The sequence below is a fragment of the Trifolium pratense genome, linkage group LG1 (genome assembly GCF_020283565.1).
Source record: "Trifolium pratense cultivar HEN17-A07 linkage group LG1, ARS_RC_1.1, whole genome shotgun sequence".
In the NCBI taxonomy this organism is placed as follows: domain Eukaryota; kingdom Viridiplantae; phylum Streptophyta; class Magnoliopsida; order Fabales; family Fabaceae; genus Trifolium; species Trifolium pratense.
In genome coordinates, this window is record NC_060059.1 from 36,393,947 (window position 1) to 36,413,217 (window position 19,271).

The 19,271-nt window shown below is 34.1% G+C and overlaps 2 protein-coding genes across 3 annotated transcripts; one reads left to right on the plus strand and one right to left on the minus strand.

The window, feature by feature from the left end:
- The first annotated feature begins 2,980 nt into the window (after positions 1–2,980).
- Positions 2,981–8,034, plus strand: LOC123902896 (casein kinase 1-like protein HD16). Its single transcript, XM_045952719.1, has 16 exons — positions 2,981–3,598; positions 3,728–3,838; positions 4,272–4,345; positions 4,453–4,522; positions 4,620–4,675; positions 4,786–4,857; positions 5,275–5,369; positions 5,475–5,541; positions 5,632–5,761; positions 5,843–6,061; positions 6,150–6,292; positions 6,371–6,545; positions 6,740–6,830; positions 6,984–7,141; positions 7,237–7,425; positions 7,506–8,034. The coding sequence occupies exons 1-16, from the start codon at positions 3,296–3,298 to the stop codon at positions 7,563–7,565; spliced, it is 2,013 nt and encodes a 670-aa protein (XP_045808675.1). The 5' UTR covers positions 2,981–3,295; the 3' UTR covers positions 7,566–8,034.
- Positions 8,035–12,422: 4,388 nt separating this feature from the next.
- LOC123902897 (protein cereblon-like) lies at positions 12,423–18,710 on the minus strand. Of its 2 annotated transcripts, XR_006807778.1 has the most exons (11): positions 18,438–18,683; positions 17,841–17,923; positions 17,657–17,734; positions 17,199–17,311; positions 17,025–17,090; positions 15,832–15,933; positions 15,148–15,703; positions 13,892–14,097; positions 13,571–13,734; positions 12,659–12,844; positions 12,423–12,621 (listed from the first exon to the last, which is right to left on the minus strand). XR_006807778.1 is itself a non-coding variant. In XM_045952720.1 (10 exons), the coding sequence occupies exons 1-10, from the start codon at positions 18,596–18,598 to the stop codon at positions 12,709–12,711; spliced, it is 1,665 nt and encodes a 554-aa protein (XP_045808676.1). In that variant the 5' UTR covers positions 18,599–18,710; the 3' UTR covers positions 12,423–12,708. The 2 variants fall into 2 exon arrangements, 1 of the variants encoding a protein (XP_045808676.1); XM_045952720.1 differs by having other exon boundaries at positions 12,423–12,844; positions 18,438–18,710.
- Positions 18,711–19,271: the final 561 nt, after the last annotated feature.

Below are 19,271 nucleotides of genomic sequence, written 5' to 3' on the forward strand. Positions count from 1 at the left end.
GCTCAAGAGAAGAATTTTCTTGGCCAACAGAATTTGAAGTTCTTCAAAATCCCATCTTGTCTTTTCAAGGTTTTAGTTTCTTTGTGCGCATCACTTACTATCGGTGAAATTGCAAGCATGTGCAACAACAATTTAGCTTCTATCCATAAAATATCATGCAAAGTTAAATAATAAAAATTCATTTTCTGTAGTCTGATTCACATTTTCGCTTATATCCATGAAGATCATGAATACTTAAGCAATAAAAAATTTAGCTTTTATCCATAAATATAATGAATTGTTAATAAATTACAATATCTTAGCACCATTGACATTCTAGTTTTCATAAAAAAGATGGATGGTTAAGCAAAATTCATTCTTTTTTGGCTTTATTGCCATTTTAGATTTAGATTCTATCCACACCCAAGATGGTTGGTAGCAATATGAAGGGTTGATTTGTTGTCACGGTATATAATTACTGGAGATGGATGAGGAATTTGAAAATCTTACAATAGATGGAGTAACCATCGGCTTTCACAAGCAGCTTGTGCAAGGGCTTGATATTCTGCTTCAGAAGATGATGTGGACACGACTGATTGCTTTTTGCTTTTCCAACTAACCAAAGATGTACCAAGGAAGAAGCAGAATCCCGCTGTTGACCTTCTTGTATAAGGGGGGCACGCCAATCAAAATCAGAAAAACCCTCAAGGGTCAATGATGATTTTGAGCTGAAAAAACAAGCCTTGACCAAGACTATTTTTGAGAAATTTAAGCACATGTAATATTATCAGCATGTGTTCGTTGGTAGGGAAATCCAAGAATTGACTTGATATTGTGTCTGAGTTATTTTGCCCTTCAACATAGGCAACAAATTGTGATTCATCTTCATTGTTATTGAGATTGACACAATTATTCACCTTGCCAGTTTCTTGAAGGTGTTGGATATGAGGAGGATAACCATATTCCTTCTAGCAGTTGTCAATGATATGATTGGCTTGGCCACAATGAGTGCATAGTTTGGTGTCTCTATCTCTATCACCACTTGACCTACCCCCTTTTGTGCCTCTACCAAGAGTAGATTGACCTTTCCCTGTGTACTAATTCCCCATGGCAGCTAAGAGTTTGAATTCATCAAGGGGAACCACATATTGTCTTTCTTGTTAAACAAGTATGGAATAAACTCTATCAATATTGGAAAGATGATCCGTAAGCATGATTTGTGGCCTTACAACAAAATATTGATCATTAAGACCTTTCATAAGTTGAATTACCTGGTCACTATCCTTATATTCTTTCATCATAGCAAGAACATATTAAATGATTTTTAGATTTATTTAAAATTGGACATGAATGATTTATATGATATAAACTTTTAATCCAACAATAAATTTTATAAAATTTATATTTGTCAATTTAATCTCTAAATAGAGATCTCTGTGGAGATTGCTATATTTGGTTGGGCACCCCAATACGGGAAAACAAAAATCTCTATAGGGATGGGGAAAAAGTCCCCTCAAGAAAGGTTTGGGGATGGGGAGGAAATTTCATCCTCCGTCCCGCGGAGATTCTGTCTCCGAATACTTTATCAAAATAAGATTTATATGTATATTCAAATACTTTATATATCATATTTATTTATATTTTCACACAATATGTATAAATTTGTTTATATGTGATGGCACTATTGTAAAAAAATATTTTATTTGTATATTTCAATTATTTTTACCGAAAATAATAAAAATGTAATATTTTTTAATGTTGATGGATCCCGCAAGAATTCTCATTAATAAAAAAAGATCCCGCAAGAATTGTGAGGATCCGCGGGGATGAGGATGAGAAATAATATTCACCGTAGCAGGAAATGAGGGTTGAGATGAGGATATTTTAGATGGTGGGATGTGAGTGGTAAAGTATTCTCCGCTCCGTTGACATCCCTACTTAGATGAGATGACACAAATTCCTTTTAGCTTAACTAGAGTCCCATAATCAATTACAAATTTCGGCATGCACGAACATTAAAATATTAAGAGAGAAAGAGAGAGAGAGAGAGAGAGTTTACCGTTCATTTGCATCCGTAAGATTCAATGAATTATACCCCAAATTGCTTGCTGAGTAGGGGTGTTCGCGATGTGATTTGATTCGGTTTTGAGCATAAACGTCATCCTAACTGCGAGATAAAAATGCATGTGGTTCGATTGGTTTTTAAAAAGTCATTCAAACCAAACCAAACCAAACCAATTCGGCTTGGATTGGTTCGATGTGTGTGGTTTACGACATAAAATTTCAGTACCAAACAATTTTAAACATTAAAAAAAAAACTTGAAGTTCCAAAATAACATTACAGTACCAATAAAATTTTAAATATATAAAAAAATAACAACACCAAAGCAATATCACAATAGTAATAAAAGTTGTTTATCTAAAGTAACATTATAACACTAAAGTAACATCATACGGAAAAAAAACTTGAAGTGCAAAGTAATACATCAATATAACACGATGTCTTCATCTCCATTACTCCATCTACGTATCATATCTGCTGGGTTGATTTTTATAATTGAGCTATGTATATTGGAATATCACAGAAATTTAAGTTTAAAGTGACAAAAAAAAAACTTAGTCCATAAGTCCTAGCTCAACTGACAAAAATGCTGAAATTGTTAGGTCGAACGTCGTGACCCGGGTTTGAACCCGGGATCTCACAATTATATATGAGTTTAATTTCAGTGCATTACCACTTCATTTAAAACAAAAAAAAACTTAAGATTAAAGTTTAATACTGCGGTTCGTTTTGGGATTTTTAAAATAAAAATCGTCACTGAACTGCGCGGTTCAATATAAAAATCATCCAAATTCATCAAAATTAAAGGCGATGTTTGGGGTTTTGGTTTGGATTGATTCAATTTGCGATTTTGCTTTTGAATTGGTTCGGATACGTTAAACACACTATTTTTTATTTTTTTTATAAATAAAAGAACAATTAAAAAAAATCTGATTTTTTAAATAAATAAATATAATGATGAATATATGTAATATGAAAAATCATTAACTTGTTATAAAAAATCAAAAAGTTATACTAAAATTTTGATTTTTGTTTCTTTGATTGGTAGATGTTGTTTTGATCTGCTTGTTTGTTACCTTCTTCTCCCTTTAATCTATCTATTCATCTGCTTCGTCGGTTCCTTCTCTCTCTCTCTCTAGATCGTATAATTCATTCACTTCCGGCGGTCATAGAATCTTCCAGAACCTCCATGATTCTTCCATCACTCTTCTCCATCTCTATGGAGCAAAACAACCCATAAACATCATCACTAATATGCCTCCTCAACTCCGAACTAGAACACCAAGAATCAACCCGAACCAGAACCCAAATCAAAACCCGATCACAAAACCCGCTCCAAGAGGTAGAAGAGGTAGACCTGCAAAAAACCGTAACGCGATCGCTGAAAACGAACAACCTCACGCGCCTCTTGTTAGGGTTTCAACAGATAATAATAATAATAATATAATTATTAAGCAAGATATTATGGATGATGACTGTAATAGCGGTGCTAGGACTCCTGATGATAAAGCTCCGGTGGCTGATGATGAAGGAACTACACCTCCTATTCCTGAAAAAGTAAAGTTTTGTTTTTTATTTTTTTTGTTGTTTTAATTACTTTTAAAGAACAATTTTTGCATGGTTTTTTTAATAAAAAGTTAAATTTTTTTATTTTTGGTTTGATTAATTTTTAATTTTTTTGAACAGGTTCAAGTAGGTGGTTCACCGTTGTATAGAGTAGATAGAAAGCTTGGGAAAGGAGGATTTGGTCAGGTTTATGTTGGTCGCCGTGTCGGTGCCGGAGCAGGAGCTCATGAGGTAGGATATTAATGTGTGTTGGTGTGTTTCTGTGTGTGTTGGTGATAACTTTGTGACTTTGAAATTATGATAAAAATTAATAATTGGTGATTATGATTATTGGAAATTGATGTTAGTGTTATATATGGTACATGGTGGATTATGGCAAAAATACGCGCCATAATCCGCCATATAATTAGAGATGTCAACCGCGTGGGAGCGGGGACTCTAAGTATGTTGGCGCGGCTTATGGTGGTTGGCGCAGAATCTGCCATTCTGTAACGCCATGGCGCCAATTTTGACAACACTGATTGATGTTAATGTGGATTGTATATATATTTTTAAATGATAATAAACGAAGGGTAAATAAAAGAGCGACTACCGAGGTATCCATAGACTACATTGAGATTTTTCATTATTTTTTTACATTGTTTGTGCAATGAATTATTTGCAGGTGGCTTTGAAGTTTGAGCATAAAAGTAGTAAGGGATGTAATTATGGACCTCCTTACGAGTGGCAGGTTTACAAGTGAGTGCAGAACTATTCTTTTCTTCCAGCTGATTTATTACAATTATATGTTGCTAAACTCAAGTTTATATGTTGCTAAACTCAAGTTTTTGTTTGTGTGTATGTAGTGTATTAGGTGGTAGTCATGGTGTTCCACGAGTTCATTACAAGGGAAAGCAAGGTGATTTCTATGTTATGGTAAGTACTGTGAAAGGATTATTTTATTTATTTTATGGAGGGACGTGGGTTTGCATTTATCTATCTATGTTTTTGTAACCTGGAATTGTATTGGCAGGTCATGGATATTCTTGGCCCTAGTTTATGGGATGTTTGGAATAACAAGACACACACGTAAGTTCATCTGCCATGCTGGAATCATAGTGCAATGTAATGCTTCTTGGTTTTTATTGTTTGAGTGAATATTGCTTGTTGTAACTGTATTTTCTGTTTTGTGGCTTTAGGATGTCTGCTGAAATGGTGGCATGTATAGCAATTGAGGCTGTCTCCATATTAGAGAAGATGCATTCTAGAGGGTGATTCTCTTTTTCCTGATCCTGCTTTTGATTTATTTCTGGCTTTCCTTTTACTCAACAAATTAGATATAGTCCAGCATGCTAAACCAGTCATGCTATGCTGTTTTAGCAATTTCAGTGCTCAAACTGGTCTCACCTTATGGCCTTCACTGTTTAACAGATTTTCTCGCATGTTTGGAAGGGGTTACTCTTTATACTCATAATTAGTATCTATTTCTAGAATCTAGATTAAGCGTATTGCGTTCTTAAGGAGGTTCACTCAACTCAACTCAAATTAGTTCAGGTCTAATGTGACTTTAGGAACCAAGGGTCTAAAACAAAAATAAATAAAAATATGAAAACCTTTGGTCTGACAATATCAATCTCATGATTCTCATTGTTGTGAAGAATGTCACTGGGTTGCTTACATTTTTTTAGATACGTGCATGGTGATGTAAAACCTGAGAACTTTTTGCTTGGCCCTCCGGGAACTCATGAAGAGAAAAAGCTTTTTTTGGTTGATCTTGGATTAGGTAAATATTCTTCCTTGCCAAGAGAAGTTGGCACTTCCACTTCATTGAATATTTGCCTAGTTTTTCATAATTTGTATGTGCAATCTGACCTCTTTTATCATGCAGCAACCCGTTGGCGTGATAATTCGACTGGTCTTCATGTTGACTATGATCAACGTCCAGATGTATTTAGGTAAGTTATTTGGATTTCTAATTTACTGTGAATATTTTTTCATCAAAATTCCGGCTTTGTTTGATGTTGTATGCCATATTATTGCCACAGGGGAACAGTTCGTTATGCCAGTGTCCACGCTCATCTTGGTAGGACAGGTAGCAGAAGAGACGATTTGGAATCTCTTGCATACACGCTAATCTTCCTTCTTCGTGGACGGCTACCTTGGCAAGGATACCAGGTTATCTTTGTTTTCAATATAGATACATTAGTGATAATAGTAAATAAAAATGTTTCATTCTAATAAAGTTGAATGCTGCAGGGAGAAAATAAAGGATTTCTTGTCTGCAAGAAGAAGATGTCCACCTCACCAGAAAATATGTGTATTCTTTGTCCCGCACCTTTTCGGCAGTTTATTGAGTACGTTGTGAATTTGAAGTTTGACGAAGAACCAAATTATGCAAAATATATATCACTTTTCGATGGAATTGTTGGTCCAAATCCAGACATTAGACCCATAAATACTGATGGTGCACAGAAGGTACTAAATATTTAAATATTTACAGTTTACTAGTTACAGTTGAGGGCTGAGTTTTGTTGCTAATTTTTTTGTGGTTTGTGTTGTTAAGCTTATATATCAGGTTGGACATAAGAGAGGACGATTGACCATGGAAGAAGATGATGATGAGCAACCAAAGAAGAAAGTCAGAATGGGAATGCCAGCAACACAATGGATTAGTGTGTACAATGCACGCCGACCTATGAAGCAAAGGTTTTCTTCTGAAGTTAAATGTCTTTATGGCCAATGTTAAAATGATGAGATATTGAGTTTTTAATTATTGTTGTCCAGGTACCATTACAATGTTACTGATATACGGTTGTCCCAACACATTGAGAAGGGATACGAAGATGGGTTATTTATCAGCAGCGTAGCTTGTTGTTCTAACCTTTGGGCACTGATTATGGATGCCGGCACTGGTTTCACCGCACAAGTTTATGAACTCTCACCCCACTTCCTTCACAAGGTTGTGTTTTTTACTTTTGTTTAAGACTTAGTAATGTGGTGTTATATCTTTTTTTGTGAAATATGTGGTATTATGTCTTTGATGTTAGTAATATCATGCTTATACTTCACTTCTGATATATTATAATGTATTCTTCACGGTATTGGAACTTAATGCATGTTGAATAACTAATAAAACTACTGTTGTTTTTATAGGAATGGATTATGGAACAATGGGAAAAAAATTATTACATTAGTGCCATAGCTGGAGCTAATAATGGGAGCTCTTTGGTTGTAATGTCGAAAGGTAACTCCTTAAAGCTCTATTCTTCAGGCATCAGGTATTTTGGTGGTAATAATTGACTAGATGGTATTGGGATATTTTGCGTATTTTGGCTTGTAGTATTTAATTCCTGGGTGACTGTGTTTCTCAATTCTATTGGTGATTTGTTGGTTTCAGGGACTCAATATTTGCAGCAATCCTATAAGGTCAGTGAATCATTTCCATTCAAGTGGATTAATAAAAAATGGAAAGAAGGATTTTTTGTCACTGCTATGGCCACTTCTGGAAGTAGATGGGCAATTGTCATGTCCCGTGGTGCTGGATTTTCAGATCAGGTTCTACTAATTTTTTATTTTGTTTTTTAAAAAAGTTGAATTTTTAGTTGTGCTTAAACCATATGTGATGTTTCTTTGTCTAAAATTAATTTCAGGTTGTGGAGCTAGATTTCCTGTATCCTAGTGAAGGTATTCATCGAAGGTGGGACAGTGGTTTCCGCATCACATCAACTGCTGCTACATATGACCAGGCTGCTCTTGTTCTTAGTATTCCAAGAAAGAAACCAACTGATGAAACTCAAGAAACACTCCGCACATCTGACTTTCCTAGTACTCATGTCAAGGTAAATACTGCAGTTGATTGTTCTGTGTCCATTGTCTTCTCTAATCATGAAAGCTTATATTTGACATGTTATTTTTGCAGGAAAAATGGTCAAAGAACCTCTATATTGCATCTATTTGTTATGGAAGAACAGTTTCATGAGCCTTGAAGCTTTATGAGATTCAGCTGACATAATTTTGACTTTTCATGTCACACTGTCTTCTCTTACATCTGCTAGTTTTGGAACCGGAGATCCTCTATGACAAGTTTGCTGAACAAATCCCTTCGGCATTGATGTATGCATAACCTTTCATTATGGCCGTAATCACTAATCATATGATGTGATATCTTTGCACTGTATATCAAATGTATCAAAATGCTTACGAGCAATTTAGATAATTTTTGTCCACCTGGATGAGTCTTGATAGAAAGTTTGTAGTGGTTTGAACAATAATTACAATATGAAGGTACACAGCTTAGGTTTGTTTATCCATATGGTATTTTGTAAATGTGCTACTATAATTTTCCAGTGTGGTTACTGGACATTTTCAGCTGTGCATCCTTGAACTTGGACCTCTTTTCTCCTTTCCTTTATTGGCGTAAAGCTACTTTATTTATTTCTCTCTGATCATTTTATTTGTTTATTTAGTTACATCAAACTTGGTTTTGACAAAGATAGGCCATTGTTTTTTATCTATACATCTGTCTTACCTAGTGAGGAAAGACATTGCTAGTTGCATGCTATTTGATTACATATTTTTCTCTTTGGTTTGTCTTATTAAATATGAATGATGTTCATCTGATTGAAAAAAAGGATATCAATACTGTAGTTTCAATTTTTTCCAGTATTATGTTCCACATCTTATTTTTCTGCTGTGCTTGTGACTAGGAATTTATATTATTCTTTTTTGGGGTGAGCATTAAGTATGGCATATGATTGTTTACATGTTTCTAGTAATTGTAAATGCTGGCAATCTATTTGCTGCTTATTTGACTTTAGTAATTACATCACTCTATTGTTCTAACCGAATCTCATTTCCCAAAATATGCATCGTCTCCTGTTAAGTCATTCTACATGACTGGGTGTAATTTCATTTAATAATAGTTTTTTTTATACTGTCAAACTTTGGTGCAAGCATCTGTTGATTCTGACGAGCAGCTGTCTGTCTTAGAAGCTCAGCTTTTATGATACTGTTTAACGCATTTGTTGTGCATGGTTATTATTGATTTGTAGTAGCATGAGTTTATTGAACATCTGAGGCAGGTATTTGATTCTGTAATAGCTTTTATGAGTTTATTGTTTGATGCTGACATGCCTTCATCTTAGTGAAATGTTTATATCCATTTGTCTTGATCCACAAGGCTTCATTTTGCTGCTACTTTATTTACATATCTCTCGATAAAAAATTAAGGTTCTTTGGAAACTTAAGTTCAGTGGCTGTGATCACTTGCAGATTTGTACATATTGGTTCATGTCATGATTATGATTCTGGTGCAGCTCTATTCACTATTCAAGGTAAGGGTGCTTTTGGAACTAGCTAATGTATGTGACTCTTTCCCTTCTCAGTTGCTGTAATTCTGTTTTGTGGGAAAATATGGAGTTGATCTTATAATTTAGAATGTCGAGAGATTACCATATTTTGAATATCGATATCAGCCAGTTTTGATCGAGATGGTGTCCAATAGAATTGTCTCTATTAGGATGTGAAATGTTCTTTTGATTAATCCTTCACCATTGGCTATAGCTCATGTTCGAGTATTTTAGTACTGCAATTATGTTTGAGTGTTTGTTTATAAAATAGATAGGATGGAGAATTTATTCTCAGAAAATTTCAATATTTTGAGGTACTCCATAAAAACACATGTTAGTTGTGTTTTTTATTTTTGAAAGGAAACATGCTAGACAGCAAGGCAGCCATGTGAGTTGTGACCATGTAGTAGTGATTACATAGCCTTTCCTAATAGAGAAGTTGCACCCTACTTTGGAGGAGCATAAATCCTTGTTGGGGCATTTCTAGCCTTAGATTTGTGGGATGAATTGTGAAAGCGTTGTGCATCTTACCCTAAAACTAGACCGCATTTTGAGTTATCAATTTCTTTACCTTCACTTTAAATTTTTCTGAAGTTTCTTTGTTTTACATTTTTTCTTAAATACTTATAGATTTAGGTGTTTTGTCATATATTAATTGCTAAGTGAAAAAAGCTTTCATAAATTAGAAACTAATCTAAATTTTAAAATGTTTGCTAGTTAAAATCAAAGTTTGAGAATAGACTTTTTTACACATTTTACCCTGCTACTTTCGCAATTGTGCAACTTTTGAGCCATTTTCTAGAGGTTTTGACTTCATACATTTACCCCATTTTTTATTTCGTATTTTCCCACTCACTTTCTTCTAATTTGATCTTGAGTTGGCAATATTCTTAAAATGTAGTTCCATTCCAACGTCACACTCCAAAAAAAAAAACAAGTCACTTCAAGGTGAATGTTAATTAAAATAAACATTTTTTTTTACCAAAATAAAATGAACATTTTTTTTTTTGTTTTTCACCACCAGTTGAATCTGGCTCGGGGGTTAGTTTTGACTTCAAGTGGTTCCAGTCTCCTCCTGATCGTAATTGCGGGGGATCGAATCGCGGTCTTTCTTACTAAGTTCAGCGCCAATCACCACTGAACAACCTAACGATTGGTTAAATAAAATGAACATTTAAACACAATAAAAGGGGAATACGTTATTTACTCCTTCAATGGAGTTATAATTCCTAAATTGTGAATCATGGCATGTTTCCATCCCTAACCAACACCCTCTATACATGAAATTTTCATAAGTGTTGCATCTTTCTGGCAATATTAATAACAAATTTTATTAAAAAGCTTATGAATCTTAAAAATATTGAGAAACATCAATATATGAAAAAATGTAATAACTAAAGAATATGTAGGTGGAAGGAAGTATAAAATTCTAAAAATTTCATGTATGTGATGTATTAGCTAGTTAAGTAGTTAACGTGGTTCTCTACTGAAGAGAGAACAATGTAAAAATTCTAAAAATTGTATGTATATGAGATGCAGCTAGTGGCGATCTGTGTTCGCTTTAAGTAGCATATGATGTGAATACTTCATGCATATGGAATGTCAGTTAGTTAAGTTTCGAACTATGTTAGCTTTCAAAAAAATTATTTTTATAACGTCCATTTCATAAATAGCAAAAGGATAGAAATGAAAACGAGCATGGTGCGCGAGAAACATGGGGCGCCAAAATAAGTTCCATCTTTTTCTTCATTTTGTATGTGCCCTAATCTTCATCTGTTTCGTTATATCTTTCATGAAATTGCATAGCTGGACCACGATGATGGCGGTGCGAAAAAGTTATGTGAGTTCATCTTGCTGGTCATCTTCCTCTACCTCCTACGACACACTGAGGAGGTTCTTTGGTTGTGGTTTTTATACGAGAGCTAGGGGAGGGTATGCAACTTATTTAAATGGTATGTTGATGAAGACTAATGGTATGTTGAAGAAGAATGATGCACTACAGAGGAGGTAGAAAAAAACCAATGTGAAAATTAAGCAGTTAAGTGTTATATTTGTGGGTCGTGTTTATAAGAAATAGTTTAGTTTATAATTTTTCAGTGTAATGATCAATGTAATATGTTTGTAATAAACACCATAGTGTAAAATACTCAGGAGAACCTGAATTTGATTCTTGGAGAGAATAATTTTTGTAAGATTTTTTTTTTGTTGATAGATGAAATGACAAAGTCACTGAAAACTCACATACACAAAATGGAGTAACCGGGGTTCGAACCCCGGTCATGACGTCCGACACTAGCAATTTTGATATTTGTACCGGTTGAGCTAGGATTTATGGACAAGACTTTACTTATCTCGTTCGTAGTCGAACTCTGAATTACCAGGGACCTTTTCCCTTGAAACCCGAGAGTTAACGCAAAGAAAAAAATGTAGAATATATTTTTCAGGATTTCTTTCAATTAAGGACTTACCAATTGATTCAAAATTAAAATAAACTTAATGACATAACAACTATGCCACAAATTATATTAAGGGTTGAAAATATATAATTTCCCTTCATGTCTAACTTTACCTTGAAGAAGGATGTTCAATTGTCTGCGATGTTGCTATAGACGTGCCACCTCTAAAGGGTCTTGTCTAGCAATGAATGTTTATCGATTTTTTCTGTCAAGTAGTCTAGTGACTAAAAATGAAAGTGGATAAGTGGAATGATCGGGATTCGAACCCCGGTTCCCGGCGTATATAATGCGATGTCCTGCCAAATGAACTAAACTCACGGGACGATTATCGATCTATTTTATTTGCATATTATATGACTTTCATTTTACGGTGTAGTTGGGGTATAATAAAACATCTTGCTTTTAGCAAGATAGATGATATACTGAAATGTATATCACATAAAGAAAGAGATAAACAGTTACAAAAACAAGGGGTAAAATTTGGCTAACTAGAATTTTCTTTGGGTTAAACTACAGTAATTTCTTTTTTTTGTTTTTTTCATTGATAATAAATTACTTTCTAGTTTCTACATTTATTATATTTTTAATTATATCCCTCTTGTTTAAATAGTACTCCACTTTTCCAAATTTTTATTAGGTCCTTGTTGACCAACGCGATTAATAATATATTATCGTTAAATCATAGCGACATGGTAGTACATGCATGGCAATTAACTTTTATTATACCACACCAGCAAAATTTCTGAGATGTTTTCAAAGAGCTGTATTCAAAGCTTATTGTGTTAGTTTACAGAGACTTAATTTTAAAAAATTCAAGGACTCTTTCAAACTTCTATTTTCAAAGATAAACTCATATATCTCAGTTTCATTTATGAGACTTTAAATTGTTTTCAATCATGGGACTTAATTAAAAACATGATAAAACCATATAGGAAGCTACAAAGTAATTTAACATTTTCTTTTCTTTTGATCCATTTCGACTTCCGAAAATTTAATGTCCACTCTTGTATGCAATCAGGAGTAACAAAATAATTCATTGAATCATTCTCCATTCCATCCAATAATCATGAATAAATCCAATCTAATCCTTACATTTGCATGCTGGTTTCAATGAACTGAATTTCTACTAAAACCAATTCACTTACAATTGCAGGAGTTATAAAATAGTCTCAGATTTTGCTTTCGCACGGCAATTTTTACTTTTTGCCAGCTGTATAAAAGGCATGTAATACATATTTACCTGTATCATCAGCACTTATACTGCAATATGAATATGGATTTTCAGATTCACTGCTGCTGCAACACTATAACTGAAGGTTTAGCACATTTCTTCTGCAACTTGACAGTTACGTATACCCCAAAATGACTTTGGTTTCAGTTTTCTTTTCGTGGCTGTAAAAAGCCACCCCATATGGGTTTCACATGTAGCACAGTTAGCAATTGTCCATGCATACCTGCCAAAAGTAGATGATTGGCTGCCATATTAGCTTCGTAGCAAAATCACAAAAGAAAAAACAGTTTGGAAGATCCACGAAGGTGATAGTCGAGACTAATTCTACCAGAGGGTCACTTGGAGTTGGAACTGATGAATCAATCCTACACCATATCAATATCTGACTATCATAAAAGCTTAAGCTATTATATGAATACATATGAACACAAATTTTATAGCCCAGAGCCCCAGACCTAATATGCAGAATCTAAGGTCTAAAAGTTCTTCTAAGTTCTAACGAAAGAAATACCACTTGGAAAAATGGGTCAATAAGAATGCTCCCGTGTAGCCATAGCTTGATAACGAGGTACGTGCCATAGTTAGCATTACTCATCTGGCTAGTAGTTCAAATGCATTGACATGGACACAGGTGAAGAGTGAAGACAGGAGGGTGACTAGAAAGTAGAAATCGTAGATGAGGTACGATTTCCAACAAGAAATTTTCACTTGGGCAATGGGACCATCAGGCATTCATGGATTATTCTAGATATCATGTCAAGAAAGAAGGGAAACAGGATACATGTCATGGAATCTGTGTCTAAACTATATTCTTTGAGAATGTATTAGACACTTTATGTGGATGATATAGTTCTAACTGGAAGTGATAACATGGCATACTCCAACACATAAAGAGAAATAATCAACTGTTCAAAGCATCCTCCAGAAATGAAAATGGGAAGACACTTACCCTGGAAACCAACTGTATTTTGTTAATGCTGGCCCAGTTAGAGCTAATCCATTTGCCTTGTACAAAGTCGTTATCTCGTGTACATAACCAGCTGCATTTACATATGCACCAAGAGGACCGTCGCTAGACATCACCAGCATATCACTCCGCTTTGCGATTATAATCTACAATTTTAAAATATTGCAAAAGAAAAGTTTAATATATGCACATGATGAAAGTAGGAAAAGAATAACTATATTACAAAAGTATCCTATTAAAATATAATATCCTATATAAATATCAGCAAAACACAATATTATGAGCATTGGTGACGATGATTACCCGGCAGATTTTACATTGAATTAGATCAATGCTTTCTAGTAATTCAATTTCCCTACGCAATCTATATGAGATTCCATCAATATCCAAAAGCTCCTGCCTTGTAGATCCAGAAACAGGTATTTTACTAGCGATAGAAAATGATAAAACATCAGGCTTCTTAACAAGAGCATCCATGCTTGGTGCACGAATGATTTGATTCCACATATCTACAAATCATGAACACTACCGTTAGATTTTAGATAAATTAGCATTTTTAGACAACTTCATAAAAAAGAGACAAATTCAGACAAGTATATTTCTTTTGAAATGCTCCCTCCGACCTTATTTATAAGCAAAAGTCCACAAATTTTTTTGGCCTTAAATATAAGCAAAAGTAACCAAATTTAACCCTATTTAATGTTATTGTTACAAAAATACCCCTTATTAATTGTTCTACTTTTTAAGATAATTACATAGTTCCAATGCAAATTTAATGCATTGAAAGGATAATATAGTAAATATAACAGTTTTCCTAATAAGTGTGAAACAATAGAATTTGGTTTATAAATAAGGCCCGAGGGAGTATCACCATAGTTCTTACCTAAAAAAAATACTTCCTTGGACCCATAATATATGTTGCATTCGCAAAAACAAATTGTCCTAAAAAGAGTGCCCACTTTTAATTTTCAATGTAATTTTGATTACTTTTTTCTACTTGTACCCTCTAATTAATACTATATATATGCATCACTCCCAATATATTAATTTCACTTCCTATTCATGATAATGAGAAATAACCAATGGTTAATTTGGTAAATTGTTATTCTTTTTCTTTCATTTATTATTTCTCCTTAATATGTATGATCTAATACAACGATCTTTGTCGGACGAGGGCTTCTGATCAATAGATATTCTGAATGCTAAGGACCCATTACTTAAATTTACGAATGGATATACTCTATAAATAAGAGCTTCAATTCGTAAGTCGTGAGGATAAAATTTATCCAAAAACAAATATCAAAATATGGATGCATAGATTTGTCAGAATTGTCAATTCAGTAAATAAGATGCATGAACTTTTCATAAGAATTTTCCATGTAGATTGATTTTTGAACTTTAAAATCATACAGATTAATCAGCATGCAGAAAATAAAAACAAAATTTAGTGCAGCTAAAAATAGTGATATTTTATTTATGTTAATATAAGTTCAAAACTCTTTGACATCAGTAACAAAAAAATGGCTCATAAAGAGTTGGAAGCAGCAAGGAAAAACTACCTGCAGCCCTTTTTGCAAGCGAATAGGAGTCAAACATACAATAAACCCAACCAGGCAAGAACGCTCTTGAAATTCTATGTGAGGAGTAGAGGTCTTTATTTTTAGAACGCCAATTAAGCCCTTCTCTGATGGAGGACTGTTTTCCAGAAGAGGAACAGCTCCCAATTATAGAATCCAGATTTTCTGGATCTTTTTCATGGTCATGGAGCAATGGCGTTGAGGTGACTGAGTCATTTAGATCGGATCTCATTTCCTGATCTGACTCATATGTCAATTTATCATCAGTACTGCTCGCTGATTCATCATATTCATAACTGGAACGAATGAGTGATTGATGGATTCTTCTCTCTGTTGATGATAGTTCATTCTCAAAGCTTTCTTCTGTATCACTTTCCTCGTTTTCGGAACCTTGTCCATCAACAGAATTCTTCGAAGGCAACACGCTTGAGGTGGCACGGTTACAAGGCAGATTACTCAGGGGTGTTAATTTTCCAAAAACATCCCTTGGAGTTCGCGATGGTATGTCTTCCTCAATAATTTGGATCTCTCCATAAGGCTGAGAACAATCACCCCAACAAAAGAAAGAAAATGAGACAGAAAGCAATCAGTATTTACCAACATAAATAGCTTGTGAACATTAATTTTTTATTAAAAAAATAGCAATGAACATGATAATATTCTAACCACTCCTTCCACATCAATCCAACACCGTTTTAAGCGAAAGCGTTGTTGTCCACGAGTAACCACATTCAGGGAACCATCCTCTAGGCGCCCGTATTGTCGAATCTGTAGAGATAAGTTTAGCAAACAATAGAAATTGGTTGATGCAATCATATGATTAATTATAGCAAGATTGTGACTTATAAATACATATGATTTTTGTTAACCCCCATAATATAGCAAGATTGTGACTTATGAATACATATGATTTTTTTGCATTAACAAATAAGATGTAGGTATTATCTCAAAAATAAAAAGATGTAGGTAATTCAGCTCAGCAAATCCCAGCTCCTCAGTTGCATCAGACAGATTTTGCAGAACTACATGTGGCAAGTAACAGAACTTTACGGATATAAATTTTATTAAGCACATGGAATTGTAATGCAACCAAAGACTATATGTTTCAGGTTGGATGTGAGAGAAATGACTATATCCTAATTTTCTGCAATAATGTGCAGGTTCCCCCAACTTTCACTTAGTCTTCCAGCTCCTACATGTGTGCCCATTCTGTGTTACCATCTCCAGAGCAATCTCTACTCAACAGGCTGTTTCCGTTCAACCGTGGAGTGTTATTTTGTGCGCTAAAAAACAAGAGTTATGCTCCAGACTTCCTCCTTTCTGTTAGGTACTTGGGCTTGGCTCATTAAGCCCAAATATGAGCTTGGTTGATAGACATTGCTAGTTACCATATCTCATAGATTGCATTGCTAAGATGCACTTGAGCTAAAGATGGATGTAGCACCCCCACATAATACTATCCTCAATATGGGCCTAGTGCATTAGGTCTACTATCAGACCCATATATCACATAATACCCATTTGCCCCTTTTAGTTTGTCTCCAGAATCCCTCAAGGCTCAAACGCCACCCACAGGCATGCGAATCTTTATGGAATGCTAATTTTTTATAGCTTGTCAACTAACTATAACCATCATTCAACTAACTATAACTATCATTAGTAACTTCTTATATTCTATCCTAACAAACACCTACAACTTGGGCATTTCTCTTTAGGACTCACTCCTGGCTGCAGGCAGGCTGTTTATTCATTATCCCATATCCAAAAGATAGAAATTGATTTCATATTTTACAGGTAATATGCAAATGCAAATTATTTTGTTTCAATTTGTTAATAGTACATCCATTGAGAGGAAATACCTGTGCAGTCGTCCCGATGCTTGCAGTTTTCATCCTATGGGTTGCAGTATCACTGTAAACTCGAATCTGGAAAGAGCATGACAAGCTTGTTACATTCATGTTTTATTATAAAAACAAGAAGAGACTCCACAGCATGACAGAACCACAGAGCATTTATCATAAGGATTTACCTACCACACCAATGGTGTAAGGAACGTCAACTCGACTCAAAGATCTCTCAACAGCTGCCACAAAATTGGATTCAATAACTCTCAAGGGAAGAGCAGCCCCAGGAAAGAGTACAACTCCTGAATATTGCAAGGATTAGTCCAGGTTTCTTCCAACAAGTTAAAACTTACATGCATGACATGATGAGGATAAGAATATAAGTTCTACGAGGTGACAAATTTCCAATTTTTATGCTAGAAGTAATATATTTGACAATTTTTACGAATGTATTCAACGACGATTTATGTGAATACAGTCCAAAAATTAAATAGGCAAAAACACTCAAGAACTGCATGTTTGTAAAAGTAGGAAGGCAACAACGCAGATCAACAATGCTTTTGCTGTCAATTTCATTAAACACATTTTTAAGAGATACGCAAAAGCCACACCACCATATTAAAATCCATGAAGAATGATACAGATACCTTCAAGACAAAAAAGCGGAAGCGTCAATACAGACCCACCATCCAAAAGTGTTGAGCTGTGATGCGTGTCGTCAACATCTAGATACACAAGCGATATGAAATTAAAGTCAAGCAATTCAATTGGAAACCACCATATATTGTACAAATAAGCATATACAACCAAATCCAACAAACAAATACTTACCACCAAGATATGTATGTAAGGATGCTATACAAGTATTGTAAGTGAATTCACCCGGGACAACGCCTGCACTACCATATCCACCACTATTGCATTCCAAACAGCATGAACAAAAGACTGTCAGTACCACACAACATAAATTGAAAACTCAAATTGATCTAAAGGGACAATTTTGTGTTACATTGAAGTTTTTCAGTCCCAAAAAAACATATAATTTGACTTCTACTGCACCAAATCCTAGAAAATCCCATGTTTTCCATATTTCAACAAAAATTGCGTTTGGTTGATTTTAATTGAATTGATCTTAGTTAACAGTAAGTTATAATAATCTATTCTGAAGGCAAAATAAAAACAAATTCCAAATTCCCACTCGACAACCCGAAACATACTAAAAGCAATTTTAATTCTTAACAACATAATCACTTTTAGGTCTTCCAAATTGAATTTAAAGTAAATGTTTAGATTCAATCACACACAATTTGAATTTGCAATGTAGCATTCGGACCGATAAGGCAAAATAAGACCGAATTTTAATTTTCATATATATCGAAAACAGCGATAGATAGATAGATAGATAGTTAGTGAAAGAGAGGAAATTACGTAAGATCAAGGTTGTTGTTGTTGTTGTCGTCGTCGGAAGAATAGTGAAAATCGTCGACTTCTTCGACTTGCAATTCCTCGAGATCGAGCTGAAGAATCTGCTCGATTTGGTATCGTTCACGTTCGAGGATTCTTCTTCTGTTATCTTCTTCTTCATCCATATTTTTGAGAACACACCAACGAATTCAACTACTGTTACAGAGTGTGTGTTTGTTTGTTAATAACAGTCCAAAAACCAGCGATGATTTGTTGATTCAACTTTAAGAGATTTATAAATAAATTTGTTAATATATAAAAATAGTATTACCCGCAAATGCGATCGGAATGGAGTTGAGATCACTTTGAGCTTATTTTACAAGTTTATATTAGTCAAAATTGTAATTTTATAAGCTATTTTATCATTAACATAACTTGATAAACTTATAATAATATATAAAAATTGCGTAAGTTGTTTGCGTAAGCTCTAAATAAGAGGAAAAAAAAGTCAGGTCAAACGAATAATTGACTCTGAACCAGATTAAACTTGTTAATAAATAATAATTACATACTAAAAGAGTTAGCTCACCTTAAGAGAAATCGTTTGGAAGAACTGAGTTTGAATACTGGTGGGATTAATTTTTTGTCGGACTTTCTTAACCTCTACCGAAATTCTGGATTACCGAAATCTCATTTCCTTAAGATACATGGTTAATAACCAAAAATAAAAAAAACAATTGCATTCTATTATACTCCTTAGTAGGTTCTCCGTATTATTTTTTTAGGTTCATGTTAAACAATGCACTTGTTAAACATACCAAAAATATAAATAAAACAAAAATTAATATTGATAAAAAC

Bases quoted from the DNA above. Each gene is read 5' to 3' on its own strand.
- LOC123902896 (XM_045952719.1), top strand. From the start codon at position 3,296: ATGCCTCCTCAACTCCGAACTAGAACACCAAGAATCAACCCGAACCAG. The intron at 7,142-7,236 runs GTTCTACTAATT...AATTAATTTCAG, and splicing joins GTGCTGGATTTTCAGATCAG to GTTGTGGAGCTAGATTTCCT. The intron at 7,426-7,505 runs GTAAATACTGCA...TTATTTTTGCAG, and splicing joins TTCCTAGTACTCATGTCAAG to GAAAAATGGTCAAAGAACCT.
- LOC123902897 (XM_045952720.1), bottom strand. From the start codon at position 18,598: ATGGATGAAGAAGAAGATAACAGAAGAAGAATCCTCGAACGTGAACGA. The intron at 17,735-17,840 runs GTAAGTATTTGT...TTGTGTATCTAG, and splicing joins CTTACATACATATCTTGGTG to ATGTTGACGACACGCATCAC. The intron at 15,934-17,024 runs GTATTTCCTCTC...TTATCTCTACAG, and splicing joins GCATCGGGACGACTGCACAG to ATTCGACAATACGGGCGCCT.